At 39.2% G+C, this 23507-nt stretch overlaps 1 protein-coding gene across 3 annotated transcripts in view; it reads left to right on the forward strand.

Moving 5' to 3' along the window:
* Positions 1 to 23507, forward strand: part of FAM184A (family with sequence similarity 184 member A) — a 115953-nt gene that overhangs the window by 41232 nt on the left and 51214 nt on the right. For all 3 annotated transcript variants that reach the window (XM_068551412.1, XM_068551413.1, XM_068551410.1), the window contains exons 2-6: positions 11356 to 12210; positions 12919 to 13054; positions 14481 to 14662; positions 18689 to 18886; positions 22517 to 22639. In XM_068551412.1, coding sequence (XP_068407513.1) covers positions 11356 to 12210; positions 12919 to 13054; positions 14481 to 14662; positions 18689 to 18886; positions 22517 to 22639 — 1494 coding nt within the window. The remainder of the gene's footprint in view (positions 1 to 11355; positions 12211 to 12918; positions 13055 to 14480; positions 14663 to 18688; positions 18887 to 22516; positions 22640 to 23507) is intronic.

The raw sequence follows: 23507 nt of genomic DNA on the forward strand, positions 1-23507 counted from the left end.
CGGCAGCCCGCTGGCCCTGCGGTCCCGCGCCGAGCTCCCGCCCGCCCCTGCCCGACCGAGCCAGACGGCGCTGCCCTGCCCCGCCCCCGGCCGCACGGCGCATGCGCCCTGCGCCCTCCGACTGCACCGGCCCAGCCTCCCGGGCCGGCCCTGGGCCGGCCCCAGCCGGACGGGCCGTACTACCCAAAGGTCTTTTTAATCTAGGGTTTTATAGTGCCTTTGGCTTAAATAAATCCAGATGAGCTTTTTATTTTGTTAACTGCTTCGTAAATGTTTTATTTGGACATAAGTCTGTTGTTGGGATTAATTTGATTACATAATGAATGAAGAACAGCCTTTGTTTTTAAATTTTTTTTTTCTGACTTATAACAAAAGAAACTGGACCAAGAATATAAAAACGTGGAAGTAATTCATTGCCAGGAGTAAACTACTGTATATGGGTAGCAACTGTTCCCCTTCCACTCACCTTGAACTACAGATACTCTGTGAATCTTCCTGGTAGATCCAGTTCCATACTTATTAATGGCAAATGAATATGTGGCTTAATATTTTGTGAGAATATGGGTTAAAAGGACTGTTAAAATTCTCTCTAAATACCTAGTCTGCCAGTTGCCTTGTTTCTTCACCGTTCTCTCAGCCTCTTTAAAAAATCCCCTCAAAGTTATGAGCAGTTCAAGCTTGGCCTTTGGACAGGTAGCCCACAGGGGGAGCTCTTACTCTTCAGGCAGCCCCTTTGGAGGGCTTGTCACATATAGGTAGGATGGGTTTTCATAGGGACTAAACCTTTTTAAACAAAATTAAATTCGTTTTGTCATTTTTTTCTCTTTTCTTTAAACTGAGTAGGACATCATGAAAAAGGAACAGTGGGTTGGAAGAAGGTTGGGGAAGTAATATTTGAAAAGAAGACTGATAAATGTGCCCTCATAATGTGGTATTAAGTACTCTAATCACCAATAGGATGGATTGAGAAAGCACAACATAAAATTTCCACAAAGAGGAACTTGACATAATTCTATGAGTCTGTATCATACGTATTCTACAAGACAGCCAGCCCGGTCTCTTAAAAAATGTCAGTGTTCAGATTAAAGGAGACTGAAGACTCAGTACAATGTGGGATCCTTGATTGGATCTGCATTGATAGAGAAAAGCTGCTATAAATTTTATTATTGGAATAATTTGGTAAACTTGAATGTAGGCTGTATATTAGTTAATATTCCATTAGGCTGAACTTCTTGGGTGTAATAGTGCTATTGTCTTTGATCTTAGGAAATATATACTGAAGTATTTAGGGGTGACAAGTACCTGGAACTTATGTTCAGATGGTTCAGAAAAAAGAAAGTGAGTGTGTGTGTGTGCACGCATGCACGTGTGTGCACGCACGTGTGCGCACGCATGCACATGCTTAGTGCTGTATGATTTTGGGATTTTTTTCTTTCAGACACTTATTTTACACTAAATGATGTTCTGTGGGTTTTGCTTCTTGTTTTTTTTTCTTCAGGATGAATGGTCATTTGTGACCTTCTCATTTTATTTTTTTCCTTTTGTCCACCTCATTTGGCTAGCATGGAGCTGCTTGGGGCTAGTTCTTGAATTCAGTTCTATAAACTTTTCTTACATTGCAATGATTAATCCTATAACCTAGGTAGCATAAATACATGCTATTATTGATCATCAGTAGAATAGGAAGAAAATATGAATGGATTTGTGCAATTTCATCACCTCTAAAACACATTTTAAATGCATTTCATTAACATGCCCTTAAGGATGCTAATAATTATCAGGTTCCAAAAAGTGAACCATTTTATAGAAACGTTAGATTCTCTGAGTTAGCTACTTAGAGCTCATCAGTTACATTTAATAATTTGTGAAACATTTACTTGTAAGGCTGGTCTGGGAGTGCCATTGAATGTAAGTTGAGGTGCAGAGTTCTCTGGTCTGTGCTATTGCTCTAGAACAGATAGAACAGACCCTATATGGCAGAGGTCAATAACCCACTGTTGTTGAGAAGTTTGAGAGACTCTTTTCAATATTCTTTAACTTTGGTGGCTTAAGGACCAAGTAACCTTTTGCTAATTGTATCTGAGGGTTTAATAATAAAAACAGAATTATAGAAACATATTCTTCCTGTGTTTAGGGCTGCTTTTTTTTTTAATATTTATTTATTTGGTCACGCTGGGTCTTAGTTGCGGCTCATGGTCTCCTTAGTTGTGGCTCATGGTCTCCTTAGTTGTGGCATGTGAACTGTTAGTTGTGGCATGTGTGATCTAGTTCCCTGACTAGGGATTGAACCCCGGGCCCCTTGCATTGGGAGCGCAGAGTCTTAACCACTGCGCCACCAGGGAAGTTCTTCCTTTGTTTTAAATGTATGAGATCTGTTTTTTTAATCGAAGTATAACTGACCTACAACACTACATTAGTTCCAGGTGCACAACATAGTGATTTGGTATTTCTGTATGTTACAAAATGATGTCTGTTACCATCTGACATAATACAAAGTTATTACAATATTTTCTATATTCCCCATGATGTACATTTCATGCCCACGACTTGTTTATTTTGTAACTGGGAGTTTGTACCTCTTAACCTCCCTCACCTATTTCACTCACCCCCCCCACCCCACCCCGCCCCGCCCTGCCCTGCAACCACTTGCTTGTTCTCTGTATCTGTGAGTCTGTTTCTGTTTTGTTATTTGTTCTTTGTTTTGTTTTTTTAGATGCTACATATATGAAATGATATGGTATTTGTCTTTCTCTGTCTGGTTTATTTCATTTAGTATGATACTCTTTAGGTCCATCCATGTTGTCTCAAATGGCAAGGTTTCATTTTGTAAATAAGTTTCAAATGAACTTATTTACAAAACAGAAACACAGACTTAGAGAACGAACTTATGGTTACCAGAGGGAAAATGCAGGAGGGGAGGGATAGATTGGGGGTTTTGGATTGACATGTACACACTACTATATTTAAAATAGATAACCAACAAGGCGCTACTGTATAGCACAAGGAACTTGGCTCAATATTCTGTAATAACATAAATGGGAAAAGAATTTGAAAAGGAATGGATACTTGTATGGGTATAACTGAATCACTTTGCTGTACACCTGTAACTAACACATCATTGTTAATCAACTATACTCCAATATAAAATAAAATTGTTTTTAATTTCATTTTTTAGGGCTGAGTGACATTCCATTGTGTATGTGTGGGTGGGTGGGTATGTGGGTGTACCACATCTTCTTTATCCAGTCACATATTGATGGGCGCTTAGGTGGCTTCCATATCTTGGCTGCTGTAAACAATGCTGCAGTGAACATAGGGGTGCATATATCTTTTTGAATTAGTGTTTTTGTTTTCTTTGGAAAAATACCCAGGAATAGAATTGCTGCATTGCATGGTAGTTCAATTTTTAATTCTTTGAGGAACCTTCTTACTGCTTTCACTGTGCGTCGGTACATAGTGGCTGCACCAATTTGCATTTCCACCAACAGTGCACAAGGGTTCCTTTTTCTTCACATTCTCATCAGCACTTGTTATTTGTTGTCTTTTTGATAATAGCCATTCTGACAGGTGTTAGGTAATATCTCATTGCGGTTTTGATTTGCCTTTTCCTGATGATTAGTGATGTTGAGTATCTTCTCATATGTCTCTTGGCCATCTGTATGTCTTCTTTGGAAAAATGTCCATTCAAGTCTTCTTTCCATTTTTTAATCGGGTTGTTTGTTTGATGTTGAGTTGTATGAGTTATTTGTACATTTTGAATATTAACCCCTTATCAGATAGATTGTTTGCAAATATCTTCTCCCATTCAGTAGTCTGCCTTTTTGTTTGGTTGAGTTTCCTTCACTGTGCAAAAAGCTTTTTAGTTTGATGTAGTCCCATTTGTTTGTTTTCGTTTTTATTTCCTTTGGCTGAGGAGACATATCCAAAAAAATATTGTTAAAACTGATCTCAAAAAGCATACTACCTACATTTTATTCTAGGAGTTTTGTGGTTTCACATCTTACATTTTAGTCTTAAATCCACTTGGAGTTTATTTTTGTATACGGTGTGAGAAAGTAGTCCAGTTTGATTATTTTTTTTTGCATGTAGCTGTCCAGTTTTCCCAACACCATTTCTTGAAGAGGCTATTTTCCATTATATATTGTTTATCATAGATTAATTGTACTAGAACTTTAAAAAAAATTGTCGAATCTGAGATTGCTCCTTTTTTCTTTGTTAAGTAGTCTTGTGACTCATGTAGTGCTTATATACTCTGAGGGTGAGTTTCTCTCTCTCTCTCTCTCTCTCTCTCTCTCTTCTGTTGGTCTGTCTGACTGTCTCTGGCATTGATCAGAAAAGGAAAGTGAACAATATCCAGAATTTTCGAATAAGCAAGAGATAAGGAAAAACATCACCCTGAGGAGCAGTGATGACAGGGTCTGCTCATGGTTGCTGAGTGGCTGAGCCTGTCGTGAGACAGACACACTGGGAAGACTGCCTGATGCTGGCCTCACCACAGTGAAGAGCATCATCTGTGGCCAGTGGAGAGAAGCTGCTGATGGCCTCTGCGCTCTAAGAACCTGATCTCATCCCCCTGTTACGGAGGAGCATGCAGCAATCAGACAGGAGTTGCCCATCTTCCCTCTCCACCTCAAATCCCAGTCTTTTTTTTTTTTTTTAATTTATTTATTTATGGCTGTCTTGGGTCTTCGTTTCTGTGTGAGGGCTTTCTCTAGCTGTGGTGAGTGGGGGCCACTCTTCATCGCAGTGCGCAGGCCTCTCACTATCGCGGCCTCTCTTGTTGCGGAGCACAGGCTCCAAAGGCGCAGGCTCAGTAATTGTGGCTCACGGGCCCAGCTGCTCTGCAGCATGTGGGATCTTCCCAGACCAGGGCTCGAACCTGTGTCCCCTGCATTGGCAGGCAGATTCTCAACCGCTGCGCCACCAGGGAAGCCCTCAAATCCCGCTCTTTAACCTTGCTCTCTTGGGAGGAGTTCTTCCCTACTGTCAGTCAGTGCCAGTCTCTCCACCTGTGTCAGGCAATCCTAGCCTCAAACTTTCTCCATGACCTTGGTGCAACAATTAGCCCTTCCCTAGGATACATTTTCAATTCCTCTTTAAAAAAAAAAAACAAACAAAAAACTCTCCCTGGACTGGACGCTGCTGCCCCCTAAGCCATCATCCTAGTTGTCCCTAGTTATTTCCTTCCTTTGACCAACTATTTCTTGGAGTTTTTTTCTCTGCTAGCTAAGTGCCTCCATTTACTCAGTATCCACGTGTCCACTCGCTCTGCCCTCACCACTCTACTGAATGTGCTCTCTCAAAGATTGTTTCTGAGATTCTGAATGCAGGGGCTTCAGGTGTTCATTTTTCTGGATTTTTGTGCAGCTTTTGACAAGACGCCCTGCCCGTCCCTCGCACCTTGGACTGTGGCGCCCTGCTTCCACTCTTGCTCATCCCTCTCAGCACGTTGCCTCTGTCAGTGGGCCCTCATCCTCCTCCCGCTGAACCCCGCCCAAGGCCTGGTCCTCAGTCTTCTTCATTCTTCCTCAGTAGTCTCTCCTTCTTGATCTTGTCCAGCTCAGCCGCTATCAGTATCTCTGCAGTGTGGACCATGTCCACTCTTCTAGCTGCAGAGCCCATCTTTCCCTTCACAGAGTCCTGTGCTTACCCATCGATGTGTCTTTTGCTCATACTGTTCCTTCAGCCTGTAATTCCATCTCTATAGCTTTCCCCTTAACATTTTGACTAAAAGAGATTCTGGTTAAAATATCCTGTGATAAACCATAATGGAAAAGAATATGAAAAAGAATATATATATATATGTATAACTGAATCACTTTGCTATACAGCAGAAATTAACACAACATTGTAAATCAACTATACATCAGTAAAATTTTTTTTAAAAAGAGATTCTGGTTAAGATAAAGTAAGCATTTTACTCAGAATAAGGGAAAACTCATACATTACCACCCTCACTCCCACCCCAGCAAAGACTCATTTTGTATTTCTCCTCGTAAGACTTATCAATATTTCACTTTGACAAATTGAGTAAATATTTCTTTAAGGATAGTCTCCTCTAAGCTGCAAGAGAATAGACACCACACATACGCATCCAGTTCACCGTTGTGCCGATTATAGGTCTTGGCACGTAGCAGGTGTGCAGTAAATTTTTGTTGAAGGGAAGAATGAATGAAGTAGGAATTGACCGTTAAAGATTTGCTAGTAAGCTATCAAACTTTATCTAGGTAATTAGATTTTTTTTACATTTCCAAAATGCATGTTCTTTTTTTATAAGTGAAATGATTAAAGTTCAGTATTCTTGAAAAAGTTTAAGGATGATTTCTATAAATCAGTTTTATTTCAGTCAATGATTTTTAAGGAAACTTGAAGGGTATCTGTTGGAATTAATGTTCCTTTAACTTTCTGTTTTCATTTTCATTGTCATGTTTTTCTACAGCTAAGGCCTTTCGAGTATTGATTCATTCTTTTAGCACTGTTGATGTTAATCTTTTAAAATGGTTTATTGTTTTCTGATTATAGTAGTAACATGCATTCATTACAGAAGGCTTAGAAATACTGAATATCCTCAGTTAAAATTTGGTTAACTTCTTAATACACCTTTAAATATGCATCTGCACACACATGCGCACTCATTGTTTTCTCTGTGTGCGATTGGATCTTATTGTATATAGTAGCATGTGTATTTGCCTTATACTACAAGCTTTCTCTTTGAAATATCCTCCTAAATGAGATGTGCTTTTTAATGGTTTCATGGTTTTACATTGTGGGAATGTACCATCATTTATTGAACGATTCCCTTACCTTAGCAGGGTTAAACCTGTTGGTATAATATGCAACAATTGAGGTCCGCTTAAAATATTTTAAACTAATATAACATACTTTTCAATGAACATGCTTTATTACTAATGAGTTAGCTTTTAGTGGGAACATTTATATTGCCAATGTATTTGCTCCGTCGACCATAGCAGAATACTGTAGAACTTCTTGCTGTGTCCTCACATGGCGGAGAAAGAGAGAGGAAGCAAGAGCTCCGGTGTCTCTTCTTATAAAGGCACTAAGTCCTATCATGGGGACCCCATTCTCATGACCTGTCTAAACTTAATTACCTCCTGTTGTCTCCATATAACATCATGTTGGGGGTTAGGGCTTCAACATATGAATTTTCTGGGGTTGGGGGGAGACACAATTCAGTTCATAGCAGTCAACAGTGACTATTTCAGAACTATTTCAGACACTTTTTACCTAAGTAGCATTTTTAAAATTAGGATCTAGACTTGTTCTCATTTTATCTGTGGGTAAGAGTATCTGAAAATCTTCATAGAAAAAATAAAAATTACTCACAATTGCTTACTCATCATGGGTCATATAGTTAAATTATACATCATTGGCATAAAATGGAACTGTGAAATTGCATGAAATTGCTGAAATGATTGTACTGTCCCATTCCATGAATGTTCATAGTTCCAGAAAAATTGCGAATGGCTCTTAATGTCTTTTAAAATAGTTTATGAAAAGAGACGTTAGAGAATTTCCTTTTCCTATGTGGAAAATCATAGCCAATTTTATGGATGATTATGATTACTTACTGAAGTTTCTTTTAAAATTAGTCTCGTTCTCTCCATAAATAAATGATACAACTAACAAGGAAGGCTTAGTATCTTATAGTGCTTTATATTTTAAAAAATCTTTATATAACATCATTTTAAAATGTCAATGATAAGTTGATCTTATAACAACAATGTCACTAGGGTAGAATAAATACGATCTCCATTTAATATTGAGAAACTTGAAGCTTGGAGAAATTATTTTACCTAGGGTCAAAAATTCAGTTTGGGTCCATTCTGTTACTTCAAGTCATATATCTTCTGTGTGTTCAGAGAACATAGAACCATCTGTATTACCTTTGTCTGAGAAATAATAATTAATCAGAGAAAGATACTAATAAATGGTTGCCTTTGTAGTTATGTAGAAAAGTGAATAGCTAGAAGATACTATGTATAGTTAAGGTACTTGAAAATTCATATATAGCATTGTCATTTAAAAATAGTATAATTAAATAGTGGTATATTTTAAATGGTCATTTCTAAGAGCACTGCTAATTTGTTATTGTACTTGCCATCTTTTTATTGTTCTTTTTTAAGGTTTTAGAAATTTATTTTAACATTGCTGTCCTGGAAGATACAAATTATGGTCAGTATGATACTGTATTTATTTTATGTAATATACTTTCAGAATCACATAATTGGTGTTCTCAGTGTATGAGTTGTAGTGGTACAAAGCCTAGACTGTTTAGTAGAGAGTTAACAAAGCTAGTGCAAAATCACACTTTTTTATTTTTGGCTGCCAGTTTTGGCTGGTAAGATAGCTATGTATAGATTAGGACAGGAGTTGGTAATAAGGTCTTTTCCACAACTCAACTCTGCTGGTGTAGTGGGAAAGCATCCGTAGGCAATACGTAAAGGAATGGACCTAGCTGTGCTCCAATAAAACTTTATTTACAAAGACAAGCAGCAGCCATATTTGGCCTGTAGGCTCTAGTTTGCTGATCCCTGGGTTAGAATATAAAATGAAATAGTACTTCTCACCATAATATTTCCCTATTATTTATCAGATGTTTTGTTTACTTTTCTTAAATTCTGTTTTAACTTCTCACCATAATATTTCCCTATTATTTATCAGATGTTTACTTTTCTTAAATTCTGTTTTAATTTAATGCTTTAATTCATAACCTCGATCCCCTTTAATTTCACCTTTTTATTCACATTTTTGTGTGCTCCTGAGCTTCTGTACCTTCAGCTACTTTTCTAGGCTAACATCATCACACAGCTTTCCAGCCTTGTTGTCAGGACACCCCAAATTAAACCAATCTAACATCAGGAATGAGTGGTGGTAAGGAAATGGTGATGTTGGATATAAAGAAAAGATAGAATCCCATGGATGTGGGTAGCTTCGGAAAGCTTATTAAAAGAGGCAGAACTTGAGCTGACTCTTGAAGACTGAGGGAAATTAAATTAGAAAAAAGAAGAGTATTTCAATAAATAGTTGATAAGGGGTGGCTCACATGTTGCTTCCCTCTCCCTTTTCATCACCAGTTATATAGAATCCCACCATGGACTGGTCCTTTTCATGATCATTTCCTGGAGCAAAGTGCTAACAGTGTGACTTATTTTCTTTGGAGATCCCATCTCTTTGGATTATCTCTTTTCCTTCCACGTGCTTAGTAAGATGAAGAGGGAATGCATGCAGACATGCTCTGGGAAGGTCTGCAACCTGTGGGCTAGACCAGCTCTGTTCCAGGCACTCTGGCAAATGGACTTCTCTCCAGCTGGTTGGTGTCTTTTTCCATAGTGCCCCTTCCAGTCTTTTCTGGCATCAGTGTGGTAGACAGGTATGACCCTGAGGGAAAGGAATAGGAAGCCACCCAACTTTCTTGGTTTATAGGCTACCTTTAAGATTAAATGTGTAAATAAAAGGAGTCCTCCATGGGGATGTGTGTTAGCCCATTTAGGGACATAACGTGGAATTTGGAATTAGGTTTATTAAAAAAGAGAGAGACACCGTGAATAAGTATTTATTTTCCTCTGTGCACATGTTTTCCTGTGGCCCTTGTAGGAGAAGGGTAGTTGTGGCAAGACAGGTGGAATCTTGCCATCTCTCAACCTTTTTTCTTTTGGTATGACCACATCTCAGTCATGCTGAAGAAAATAGATACAGCAGACCTAGCCGAGTGTATGGACAGGGGACTGGGTGTGGAAGACAAAGCCCTGTATGGAGGGAGTGAAGCCCCTGCAGTGGGGTAGCTCCAGTGTGTATTCTGCCTTCTGCCAGTGTAGCTGCAGGCTTGGCAGGCGACAGCCTAGATTTAGCAGCAGGATTTGGAGTTACCAGGATCTGTGGAGAGCCAGGTAGTTTGTCTCAGTTGCCTCAGTCTGCATAAAGAAGTTCTCTACAAAAAGGGCAACACTTCTGCATCTTAATTGCAAAAGTATTTGGTGCTGGGACTTCCCTGGTGGCGCGGTGGTTGGGAATCCGCCTGCCAATGCAGGGGACGCGGGTTCGAGCCCTGGTCCGGGAAGATCCCACATGCCGCGGAGCAGCTAAGCCCGTGCACCACAACTACTGAGCCTGCGCTCTAGAGCCCGCAAGCCACAACTACTGAGCCCGTGCTCCGCAACAAGAGAAGCCCCCGCCCTCCGCAACTAGAGAAAGCCCGCACGCAGCAATGAAGACCCAACGCAACCATAAATAGGTAGATAGATAGATAGATAGATAGATAGATAGATAGATAGATAGATAGATAGATAGATAGATAGATGATAGATAGGTAGTATTTGGTGCTGGACTTCATTTCTGAAGCCAAAGTAAGATCATATTAAAATAAGCGAAGTTCCAGGACACTGATTTTTAGCCTCTGGATTTTTGCTGGAGTGTATAGTATTTACTTTTTTTTAACTTCAGAAGAAAGTAGGCACATCTCTAAGCCTTAAGTAACAGTTGTGAATATTACTGTTGGACCGCAGGGCTATGTGGAGGACATCAAGGAACATACGGGAGTGGGAGTGTTACTATAAAAGGAGTATGTTGTCATTGGAATTAAGGTGGGGAAATCTCAATGGAATCATTAAAACCCAAGGACGAAAATGAAAATAAAGAGCTGTACTCAGAACACTCTGGCTCTAGGAATCTGGCTTGCTTGGAGGCAGAGGGAAAATTAGGCAATGAGTAAAACTACAACATATGATAGGTGAGCACAAAAGTACTAACTGGATTTTGTAAGGAGACCACTTGGGAGTGAAAAGGATCAGCTTTAAAAACAGACCATAATGGAATTAGAAAAGGAAATTTCTAAATTTAAAATACACCAGACTTTAGGCAGTTGAAAGAGGCCTTTGGGAAGACGTAGGGCCTAGAACTTCCACTCATGCAAAGCCTCCTTCATCTCTAGGCCTCCAGTGTAGGGCAGAGACTTACCATGAGGCTTTTCTCCTGATCCCACCACAGTCCCCAGGAAGCTAGACTGGGCCGTAGGAAAACTCCATTCTCATAGACCAGGTAGCCTCCTTTGTCTCTTTCCTCCTCACTGTTTATTTCTAGGAAAACATTCTTAATTTTGAATGCTTTAAAATCCTAATCAAAAAGTCTTCAAGTGCAGATTTTAAGACTGGGCTACGTAAATTTGCTAAATAAATCTGTGAGTACAAAAACAATGCATGAAGTTTTAGTATTTAATATTTACCATAGCCAATATTATCTGCATAGAAAATAATGTCAATCCAAGTGAAAGAATTAACTTCAATTAGAAAATAATATGGTTTACTGAATTCTTCTCCCTTTTTCTTTAAAACCATGCAGGTAATATATGCTTTGAACACTAAAAATGATGAGCACGAATCTGCAATTCAAGCCCTCAAAGATGCTCATGAAGAAGAAGTCCAACAAATTCTTGCAGAAACAAGAGAAAAAATATTGCAGTATAAAAGCAGAGTATCAGAGGAGTTAGACCTTAAGAGAAAGATTCAAGTTTTAGAAGCATCATTAGAAGATCACATAAAAATGAAGCAGCAGGCTTTGACAGAATTTGAGGCTTATAAGCACAGAGTTGAGGACATGCAACTTTGTGCAGAAGCCCAGCATGTCCAACGCATAGTAACCATGTCTAGAGAGGTTGAAGAGATTAGAAGGAAATTTGAGGAAAGATTACGGAGTTTTGGACAAGTCCAAGTACAGTTTGAAAAAGACAAACGGTTGGCATTGGAAGATTTGCGAACTGCTCACAGACGGGAGATCCAAGAGCTGCTGAAGTCACAGCAGGATCACAGTGCCTCAGTTAGTAAAGGACAGGAGAAAGCGGAGGAGCTGCACAGAATGGAGGTGGAGGCCTTAAACAAGACACTGGAAGAGCTAAGGCTTGAGCGGAAAAAGCTAATTGAGGATTATGAAGGCAAGTTGCGTAAAGCTCAGTCCTTTTATGAACATGAGCTAGATACTTTGAAAAGGTCACAGCTTTTTACAGCAGAAAGCCTCCAGGCTAGCAAAGAAAAGGAAGCAGATCTTAGAAAAGAATTTCAGGGACAAGAAGCAATTTTACGAAAAACCATAGGAAAATTAAAGACAGAGTTACAGATGGTACAGGATGAAGCTGGAAGTCTCCATGACAAATGCCAGAAGCTTCAGGTAGCACTTGTTACAGCAGAGAACAGTGTTCAGGTGAGTAAAGAATATTACATTCAACACATGGATTTTTTTCCCCACTTTTCTCTTTTTCTTTTCGATTAGACCACTTCAACTTTTTTTTTCCATTTTGCTTTTTTTCTACTTTTGTGAGAAAATCAGTGAAAAGATAACCTTTATTACCCTGTAGCTGTTATTTCCTACAACAATTTCAGATATGAAAGGCCCAAAAAGATAAGCTTAAAACCTTGTTGATTGTTTATGAAAGGATTTTTTAATAACACGTTAATATTTTCCCAGTGATTTGGGAAATTTAAAATATTGGTCTTTAATTATGTTTTTTTCCTTTCTTTCCATTAATGATGGGGTCTGCACATCAGTTGATATCCAGACACTGAGCAAAAAATTAAGATTGCTTTATAAATAGGGGTATGGCACAAGTCTTAAAAAAAAAAGCCAAAAAGTCTGTCTGGCAAGTTTCTTTGTTTCTTGGCATAGAAAATTTCATAGGTGTGTTTTTAATATCTGTGCAGCATTTAAATATATTAGAAAGGGTCAAATAGCCTTTCATGATTGGGTCATTTGACTTATGAAGATAACAAGTTATGTGTCACTGATACAGATTCAAAACTAGGTATTGTTAAGTCTGACTTTTGAATAAGAGAAAGTTGCTGCTGGTAGTTTAAATGAATTTTTTAGCTTAGCATTCTTGCATATTAATAATGGCTATTTGATTTTTCTTAGGTTCTTCAAAAACAGCTTGATGATGCCAAGGAGGGAGAAATGGCCTTATTAAGCAGGCACAAGGAAGTGGAAAGTGAGCTAGCAGCAGCCAGAGAACATTTACAGCAGCAAGCTTCAGATCTTGTCCTCAAAGCTAGTATGTCTGACCACAGTTCTTGGTGTATTCCTCAGCTAAAACCAACACTTAAATGTTAATTCGAGACGGAATTAGCCTTTCTTCTCATATTTTAAAATTATTTAGATTCTAACCATGTTAAAGGGTTCTGTTATCTTGTTAATCATAAGATAAGCAAATGATAACTTATTTTTAGGAATATATTTCTATAAAAACGTTAAGAATTATAGGTTTTAGCACCAATAAGTCAGTCACTAAAAGAAAAACACTCTAAGAGGCTTTGTCCTTTAAAAACATGTCCTTTTAAAACATAAATATTTTAAAATACTTAAATTAGTGGAACTATATTTAAATTACAGCAGCCTCATTTCATTTGGCTTATTAATAAGGATCATTTTACATACTAAAGCTGGGTTGCCCATCCTGACGTGGCTGACGGGCTCATTTCGAAGCCCTCACTAGAGGAGGGGGTGACCTGTATCAATCTGAAGTGACATTTCGCTGGGGTGTTTGGTGAGCCAGGGGAGGCCTTTGAACGAATTCTTTGAGGATGTCATCTGATTGACTGGCTCGTTGGTGAATCCCAGATTACCCTCCCCCTGAAGCAGAAGCTTTTCGACTTCAGTGTGTATGAAAATCACCTGGACGGCTCGTGCAGCCACAGATGCTAGGCCCCATCCCCAGAGTTTCTGACGCAGTAGGTCTGGGGCGAGCCTCGCTTGTGACCGGTGCTCCCAGGCGCTGCTGGTCCGGGGCGCTTTGAGAACCGCTGTCCTAACGCACATGCCTTCTGAGCATATTTTCTCATATTCACTTTCCATCTCTCTGTCTCTGCTCATACCACCCCCCATACTTTTGTTTTTTTGCTGTTGTCGTTTTAGGTTTTCATAGCCTTGCTGTCCTTATCTGTTCTTGCTCTGCCTCAGTTCTTTATCAGGTCTGTTGTCTACAGCAAATTTAGTTTCAACCAAACTGCTGCCCGCCATCTTTCCTTGCTGCATACAGATTTCTTCCTCTTTATGTTAGAATTTGAAGAAAAAGAGATTAAAAAAGAATAAATTACTCATTTTAGTGCCATTGTGCTACTCAGTGCATCTTCTCTTACTTTGTTTTACTCCCAGGACTTTTATATGTACCCTGAGGAGTTGTTTCTACCTCAACTTGTAGAGCTTGAAATCTTCAGAAATGATTGGACTGGTCCTAGGTGCAGCGAGCAGTGTCAGTGGTTTGAAAATGGACTGCTTTCTAATCTAAGTAGTTCTACTTGGATAATAAGTATTCCCGTGGTAAACATTTCTGTCGTATACAGTGAGGAAACCAAAGAGCTATTTGTACATGCAGGCCATTTATTTTACTTCCATATTAAGTACCTTGTGTCATTAACTATAAACTGCTTTATACGACAATGCAACAGATTTTAAATTGGGGCTTTCTTTTGGGGGGGTAGGTCATATTGGAATGCTTCAAGCAACTCAAATGACCCAGGAGGTTACAATTAAAGATCTAGAATCAGAAAAATCAAGGGCCAATGAGAGGTTATCTCAGCTTGAAGAAGAAAGAGCTTTCTTGCAAAGCAAAACCCAGAGTCTGAATGCAGAGCAGAAGCAGCAGATTTTGGAACTGGAGAAGGTAAAGAATGATGGAGAGCTCCACATCCCACCCCCACCCCCACCACCGCCATGAAAGACAAGAAAGAAAAGTTCAGTTTTCCTCTTTTTCAGATTTGATTTAGAGTGTTTACTTCTATTTCATAGTAACAGTCTATGTCTTAACTCTAGTAATTTTTTGTTTTTATTTTGAGGAGAAAAGGTATTGATATAAAGCTGGGCTATCCCATATTGTGTATATGTTCAAAATATTGCTGATAACAATTTATAACGTAAAAACTTAGGACACTTCAACCTATTTCAAGCCAGAAGCTGAATGAACTCTTATTTCAGTGGGATGTACATTACGGTTAATCGTATTTATTTTTCTGTTGATGAAACGTATTATTGTGTATACACCTAGGAAATGTCTGTTAAACTGAAAAGGATGACCAAAATCAAGCCCTGAAAATTCATATACCAACATACTTAATTTCTAAATGAAATAAATAAGACATAGGATGTGTAGAGTAATTGCTGAATATTTATTCCAGTTTTTCACATATCTACAATACCAGGTGAGGGTTTGGGACACTCTTCCTCCTTCTCTCAGCAGCCAAGTGTATTGAAAAGTGTCTGTTCTCCTCGCCCTTGTTCGCCTCCCACTCACTCCTTACCTCGTGTGGGCTGGGTTCTCCTGCCACCACCCCACAGGCTCGGCATTGGCCTCAGCCTCCAGTGACGTCCTGGCTGCTGGACTTGGGGGATCTTGTCTTCCTGGGATACTGACTCCTCTGATTTACAGCATCTGTCTTTGGTTCTCTCACACTTTCCTCCTGTCTCCCAGGCCCTGCAGTCTTGTCTGTGAGCTTCCCTCTTCTCTCTGTGGCCTTACCTTTTTTTTTTTTAATTTTTATTTAATTTTTTTATTTTTTAATTAAATTTTTATTTAATTTTTTTAATTTTAATTTTTAAAAAAAATTTTTATTGGGGTATAGTTGATTTACAATGCTGTGTTAGTTTCAGGTGTACAGCACAGTGAATCTGTTATACATACACATATATCACTCTTTTTTAGTCTTTTCTGTGTCCTTACCTTTGATGTTCCTCTTGCATTCCCATCTCATTCCACAAGCTCATCCATTCCAGTAACATCAGCTGTCACTTGGTCAGTGATAGCTCCCAAAGCCGTTCGTCTAGGCCAGATCTTTTCCCTGAACTTGAGTCCTGTGTATCTAACTCCCACTAGATATCTGTTTCTCACAGATGTGTCAAATCAACCTGCCTAGAACTTCCTCCCCTCAAAATACTATATTTCATTTACTCCTTTTTTCAACCAGTAGCACTATAGTCTGTCTAGTTCGGTAAATCAGAAACCTGGGAGTCGTTCTTGATTACTGTTTCCTTAACCCCCTTATCGGTTTCCAAGTCCTCTCAGCTCTGCACTCTCCCTGCCTTCTATCAGCTCACTAGCCTACTGCCAAGATGATTGTTTTTTTTTAAAATGTCAGTCACTGAAGACATTCTGCCTGTGGACAGCAGCTTTAGCCCATGCCCAAGAGTTCCTGCCCACCCTTCCTGATGACCTCTCTCTTCCTCAGCACCCCTCCGCTTCTTTCTTCTTCCTGCTTCTCTGGTTGAGCCCTGGCTGGTACAGTTTTATAGGTAAAAGCTATGATCTATGATGAGGGGGACTTCATGTCTGAGCTGTGAAACAAAAAGACCTGGGGGTGATGGTGGTAAAAGAACCTTAAACATGTTGTATTCAAGTATTCAAGTAGGGGCTCTGGTTTCTGGTGACCCCAAGTCAGGGAGAGCTAGCAGAGGGATTGGGATCCAGTTCTAGGGATTGGGATCAGAGGGATTGGGATCCAGTGTTCTCAGAACATTGCTCTGAGCCCTGAGCCCCCAGTACCCCCATCCCTGTAGGGGAGGCTGGAAGGGAAGAGCTGACACCCAGTCTGGCCCAGACAAGAAAGAAGAAGCTGGGAGTTTCTGTTTCCTCTGTCTACACCTTCTGGCTTTGAAAGGAAAGGAAGTCCAGTGCCTTACATTCAAGAATCTTCCCTAGGGCTTTTCCCCCTCACTGGGCCTTGGGAATAATTATAATCTCTTTATTATGTAAAATAATTGCTAACAACTATAAAATATTTACAGTAGGCTGGGTATATTGCTAAACATTTGGGGGCACATTATCTCATCTTCAGCAACCCTGTAAAATAGGTTCTACCGTATCGTTCCCATTTCACAGATGGAGAAACTGAGGCTTATTGACGTTATGCACGCGTGGTACCCCCAGTCACATGGCTAATAAGTGGCAGAGCTGGAACTTGAACCCAGGTCTGTGAGACTCCAAAACCCATGTTCTCCATCTCTGCATTGTGCTGCCTCCTATGACGTGAGGACCTTTTATTTCCACCTAGGTAGTTCTAGGGACCTGCAGACTGAGCCAGGCAGGCAGGTGCTGTAGAGGCCAGACAGCGGGATCGCTCTGCCCATCCAGGAGGAATTAATGATCCAGAGGAGGTGTGTCTGTCTTCCGAGAGTCTTACAGAGCATCAAGGAGGGGATCTGCCCCAGCCCCTAAGAGAATTAAAGCATCTTTCAACCTCATTTTCTTGAAGTTTTACTTTCTCATCTTCCTCTTTCATAACACCACATAAGTTCTTCAAAGAGTAGCCTTCATCCAGTACCTCCATTTCCTCCTTTCGGCCTGGCTTCCCCTCTCCTGCTCCGTTGTACTGGGTCCTAAGGCATCAGTGGGGACAGAGCCAGCACACCCAAAAACTGTACCCATTTTCTCAGCAGCACTCACACCTCTTGGTCACCCCCTGCCCACCCTTTGTCTCTCTGACGCTCTCCTCCTTCCCTAATGACTCATGTCTCCTTCACTGGCTCCTCTTTCTCCTCCTGCTCCCTAAATTCAGATACTTCCCAAAGTTCTTCCTTTCTTTGTTTCCTTTCTACTTCCTCCCCTTGACAAGTTGTCTCGGTTTGCTGGGGCTGCTATAACGAAACGCCACAGCCTGGGTGGCTTAAACAACAAACATTAAAAATAAGTAACTAAAAATTAAAAAAAAAAATTTTTTTTTAAATGTCAGTTTCAGTGATTTCTCATTCCCATCAGAATAGAATCCAGAGGCCTTAGCATAGCAGGCCCCTCCCTGGTCATCATTTGACCCTGCCTGCTTCTGAGCCTCATCCCTCTCTGCTCCCAGCCTTGAATCCTGTGTTCTCGCCACACTGCTCAGCTGCATGGGTTTCTATCTCCCTAACTTCACCGCCTGGTAAACTGCTTCTCAGCTTTCAAAATGCTGGAAATGGTTATGAATGCAGGCTTTTGACATCAGATCTAGGTTTGAAATTTTCTCATCTCTTGTTTCCTGATGGGCTTGTGAAAATTAAATGAGAGAATATGTCATCATCGGCTCAGATGTTTTCTCTTCTGGAAAGCCTTCCCTGATCGGTCAGTCTCTCTCTGTCTCTCTTTCTTTCTCTTTCTCTCTCTCTTTCTTTCTCTCTCTCTCTCTCTTTCTTTGTCTCTCACACACATCACATCATTTCCCACCCCATCCAGGTTAGGTTCCTTTCCTGTATACTCTCACAACATACGATGCATGCTCCTTTCATAGAACTTAAAAAATTATATTGCCACACTCTTTTGACTTTTTTTCATCATTAGACTGTTCATGCTTCAAAGGCATATAATTGGCATGCAGTAAAATTGTATTGAATAGTATCATTTGAGTGGGTAAATTGGTAAGCCATTTTGTGTACAACTTTGACATATAGGAAGCCTTTTTCTCTTAAGCCTGCAGATGTGCTGACTCACACTTGGTTCTAACCTAATAATAGTGTATTTTATCATTTGCTTTAAAATTACTCATTTTGCCTGTGCCACCCTGTCATTTTCTGAGAACACCCAATGGTGTATTCTCATGTACCATATCTGAATCCTGTAGCACTCAGTTCATCCAAGTTTATCTATTTACTGAGTATTCAAAATACTAATAGCAGTAATGAAAAAAGCAGATGCCAATTATTGATCTTTATTTTTGTTCAATTTTAGAAAGTAAATGAGGCAAAGAAAACTCAGCAAGAATATTATGAGATGGAGCTAAACAACCTGCAAAATAGACTGGAAGGAGAGGTGGCTCAATTAAATGAGGCCCATTCTAAGACTTTGGAAGAATTAGCTTGGAAGCACCATATGGCAATTGAGGCTGTCCACAGTAATGCGATGAGGGATAAGAAAAAACTGCAAATGGTGAGTAAAAATTCAGCTTAGCATTGCTTTGTAAATTGGTGGGCTTTCTATAATGATCTAGCCGCTGTCTTGTAATCACTCTGTAAATCTCGGTTCAAAGAGTAACATACATAAAAGTTGTTATAGGGGGTGTAGTTTGTTAAATCGACATGAGGCTCTTCTACTTGGTGTTAAGCCGTAATAGAAACACTCCCTTGATCTTGAGACAGCAGCATTGGTGTCCTCCTCAGGAAGCCTCACTAGTTGAAGCCCTTATTCTCCTGTAGCCAGTTTCCTTCCCTGGGAAAATGATCTGTTTTGTTTTGGTTTTGCCCTCAAATAAGTAATCAGCTCGCTAATAGTCATACATGAGAGACAGGAATTATATAGTAGAAAAAGCCAGGTATCTGACAGATTGGGGCCTTACACTGAGCTCTTTGCTTTCTAGCTGCTTATTCTTGGGTCCCAAAAGCTATGCCTGAGGCTCCTCATTTGACAGACGAAGATAAGATCCATCTTGTAATATCCCTGTGAGGGTTAAGTGAGGCAAAATATTAAAAACCCAGACATGTCTGAGCATATAGTGATAAATAAGTGTTAGTACTTCTTACTGTGTGTAGCAGACACTGCCATGATGTTTTACGTTTATTTTTTCATTTAATCCTTATAACACTGCTTTTGGTTTCATTGCTATACCCAGTTTACTGAAGAGGAGGTGGAGGCACAGAGGGGTTAAACACTTGCTCAAGCACGTGCAACTAGTAAGGATCAGTCAGACCTTGAATTCAGGTCTCAGGTATCCAACCCTAAGGCATTTAGCCACCACATTATGTAGGCATGTATTAATGATGGTTATGTGTTTATATAATAGCACTTTACAGTTTACTGAAAGCTTTCTTATATATTCCTTATTATTTGTGTCTTGGAGATTAATGACATTTTTATTCTGTGGGTGGTGAAATGGGTTTAATAAACCTAAATGATTTACTCAGACCCACAAACCTAGTAAATAGAAGAGGTTAGCATGTGAATTGAGATCTTCTGCCTCTACATTTCTTCCTTTTCTGACAACCAGTTGGAAAAAATAACACCTAAAGTTAATTAAAAATTCAAAATAAAACTTCCGTTTAGAATATTTCTACCTAAATATACTGTTATGTGTTTATATAACTAAAGACAAAACTTAATGATATGTTATTTCTCAAAGTTGTAGTTGTCCTTTTTTCTGTGCCAGCTCACTATTCCAGGACCAGTCAGTACAGCTTTAATTGATTAGTTAATTAATTAAGCATGTGCATGCTTACCGACTCTGGGTGTATGTATGAAGTGTTCGAGGTTTTATAGTAAAGGATTTAGCAGTAACTGTGGCTGCAGTAATCTTTCCCATAGCTATTTTTTGTTATTCTTTTTCATTTCTACATCCTATTTTCTCCTTAACCTCCATCTCTCTTACTGGAATATTTAAATTGCAGGTGCCTTTTGCCTCTCTTTATTCCTCTGTATTAAGTTCTAAGTGCTAGAATCAAGGCATCTTTCATCAATATAATTTTTACCTCATTACTACTCTTCTAATCATCCCTTCACCCATTAAATTTCAATTTCTGAGCTACCTGAAAATCTACTTTCATCCATTTGCATTTCTTACAAACTTTCATTAAAGCATGGTTGCCATAAGGCAGATGACATGAATTTCCTGTATGTGAACATAGTCAAAACCTCTTAGGATAGCCTCATCTTTACCCTTGTCTTTTCGCAGAATAACTTATCACTTGCTGCTTCATTCCTTTCTTGCCCGGCTAGTTCATGTCTGAGCCTAAGCTGAAACCAACCTCCTTCCAAATAGTCTTTCTCCTATGTCAAATTATCTTTTAAAGAACATTTAGCTAAAAGTGACTTCACCATTCCTTATTACTTAGCTACCAAATAGGATGTGAATATACAGAGAATCCATGCAGAAAAGAGATAACATAGCAGGCCTGAAACTGCCATCCTTAGAAAACATGGTGCAAGGTTGGCCCTTGGCTGGTGTCTAGAACTTGAATTTCAGGAGGGTTCCCACCATTCCCTGATAAGAATGGCTCCCTGTGCCTAAACTGTTTATGCAAACAATATGGTTTATCCTGAACATGTACTTTCCTTCCTGGAGTCTCGAATTTTGGAACATGCTAAACTGGCCAGCCCCCAGTAAGAAACCTGGCACTAAGTCCCTCATGAGCTTTCCTTCCCCCCCACCACCCCCCGAGTATGTTTATTTGGGAAATGAAGTTAATGATCATGAAAGTAGATACCTAACCACCTTGGCTGAACTGACAAAGTTCTGTACCATTTTTATAGACACAAAGGCAATTTTACAAATCCATCCTAAGTGTAAGGATATTATTTAGGGTTAAGGTAAATTTATAAAATAATAATTATAATAATGTATTTGTTATATTTCTCATATTTAGTTATTTACCAATATCTGATTCTATGAAAGTTTTTTTTTTTTTTTTTTTTTTTTAATTTTCATTGGAGTATAGTTACTTTACAGTGTTGTGTTAGTTCCCTCATGAGCTTTCCTAGTGGACATTTCACACGTGTTGCCCCAACTTGCAGGAGAGTTCTGTGTGAGAGGACTCTTAGAAGCTTGAGGCTGGTTTCCTGCAGACTTTGCCCCATGTGCCTTTTCTCTTTGCTGATTGTGCTTTGTATCCTTTCGCTGTAATACAAATAGCTGTGAGTACAACTAAATGCTGAGTCCTGTGAGACATCCCAGCAAATCATCAAACCTGGAGTTTGTCTTGGGGACACCCAACATAGAACCCTATGTATTACTGTTCTCACCTTACACTGTAGAAATACTGAACACCTGTAACATACCTTGTTCTTTGCTACCTCCATGGTTTTTGCACATGCTTTTTCTTCTGCTTAGAATGTTATATCTCCCTCTTGCTTCACCACCTTTTCTTACTGGTACACTCCAAACTATGCTTAGGAATTGCTTTCTCTGTGAAAGTTTCACACCAAGCCAGCACTTATCAGTTCCCTATTCATATACTCCGGTACTCCCCATTACATCTAATTTTAATCACATATTCTTTAATGAGCCTATTAAGGGCAGGGACCATGTCTTATTGCCTTTGTATCCCAAGTAGTAAGTAGCATGTCTGGCAAATAGTAGATGTTCTTCAGTAAGTATCAATTTTAGTAATATTGCTCTTTAGATACCTTAATTTCTTACTGGTTAATCCTTGACTACATTCCAGTGCTAGACCACTGAGTTCCAGAAGTGTTACTAGATTTTGTATTTTTATGTAAATATAAAAGAATTATGAACCCAAGAGATAGTTAGAATTTTTTCTCATCTCACCAAGTTATCATTTATATCACACATTTCTTTTTTTTGACTTCAGGTTGATCTAGACTAGTCAGATATTCTTACCATTTAAAAAAATGACTTAACCACTGCATCATAAGTGATTCAGAATGATAGAATCTAAGCCCCTAGGATTAATTAGATTCACTGTTAACTCTGATATTAATAATTAAGTATAAGACTAATTTGAAGAGCAAGGCATCAAAATATAAAACAGAGTAGTCTTTTTCTTGGAGTCTTCGAAGTATACAATATTTGCAATTTTGTTAATTTCTAAAAAAATTTCTTTTTCTAAGGAATTGGAGGCACAACATAAAAAGGAAAAGCTAAACCTGGAAGAGGATAAAAATCAGCTTCAACAAGAGCTAGAAAACCTGAAGGAAGAACTGGAAGACAAGCTGAATTCAGCCCATCAAGAGGCAAGGATTCTTTAGGCCAATCAATCACCTATGTTACATCTCATTGATAGTACCTTATTTGGGAACATTGTATAAGTAGATGAGCCTCAATGAAGGTAACATATCTGGAGTAAAAATAATCAAAAACTTTCTTTAATGCTGAATTTTTCATAGTGACAGTGATTATATCTCACCAGGTAAAAATTTACTACAAAAAATATTGGACCAAGATGCTTTTGTGGGGAAAAGCAAAACAAAGGAGAATAGCCCGTTACAGGAAAGAAAACAAAAGAGTTTTTTCTACCCTTTTGCAAAACATTGACTTCGTATTCTCTACCCTGAATCTTTAGATAGTGACATCTAAAATAATTTTAAAATTCTATATGAAAATAGTATTGTTTAGCTTGGAAAAGAAAAGACTAAGAATAGAATAGAATAAAATGTTATAAATCAGAAAGTTGTGAATAAAAGAAATGGAAAGACAGTTGAAAAGCTATAATATTGCTTGTTCCATCCCTTTCTCTCCTGTGTCCTGGTTCATCTGCGTCCTAGAACAGCCCCCCTACTGTCCTCTTTTCCTTCCTTTCCAGCTCATCCTTCATGGGGCTCGTAGACTGGTCTTCCTAAAACAAGTTCTTGTCTTGATGTGTCTCATCTTGTCAGCTGTTCCTACCTCACTAGCCTCATCTTTCCCAACAGTCTTTAAGTCCTGCTTTCTCATCACTCTGTTTCTGCTCACAGAAACCACACCAAAACACATGAGTGCCCCTGGGCAGGCTAATGATTTGCACTCAGTATTCTTTAATTATCTTTAAATATTTATCCAGAGAAGGTACCAAGCACGACATTTGGATATAATAGAGAATTAATGTTGTTACTGGTATTAGCT

The sequence above is a fragment of the Eschrichtius robustus genome, chromosome 9, assembly GCF_028021215.1.
Source record: "Eschrichtius robustus isolate mEscRob2 chromosome 9, mEscRob2.pri, whole genome shotgun sequence".
Classification (NCBI taxonomy): domain Eukaryota; kingdom Metazoa; phylum Chordata; class Mammalia; order Artiodactyla; family Eschrichtiidae; genus Eschrichtius; species Eschrichtius robustus.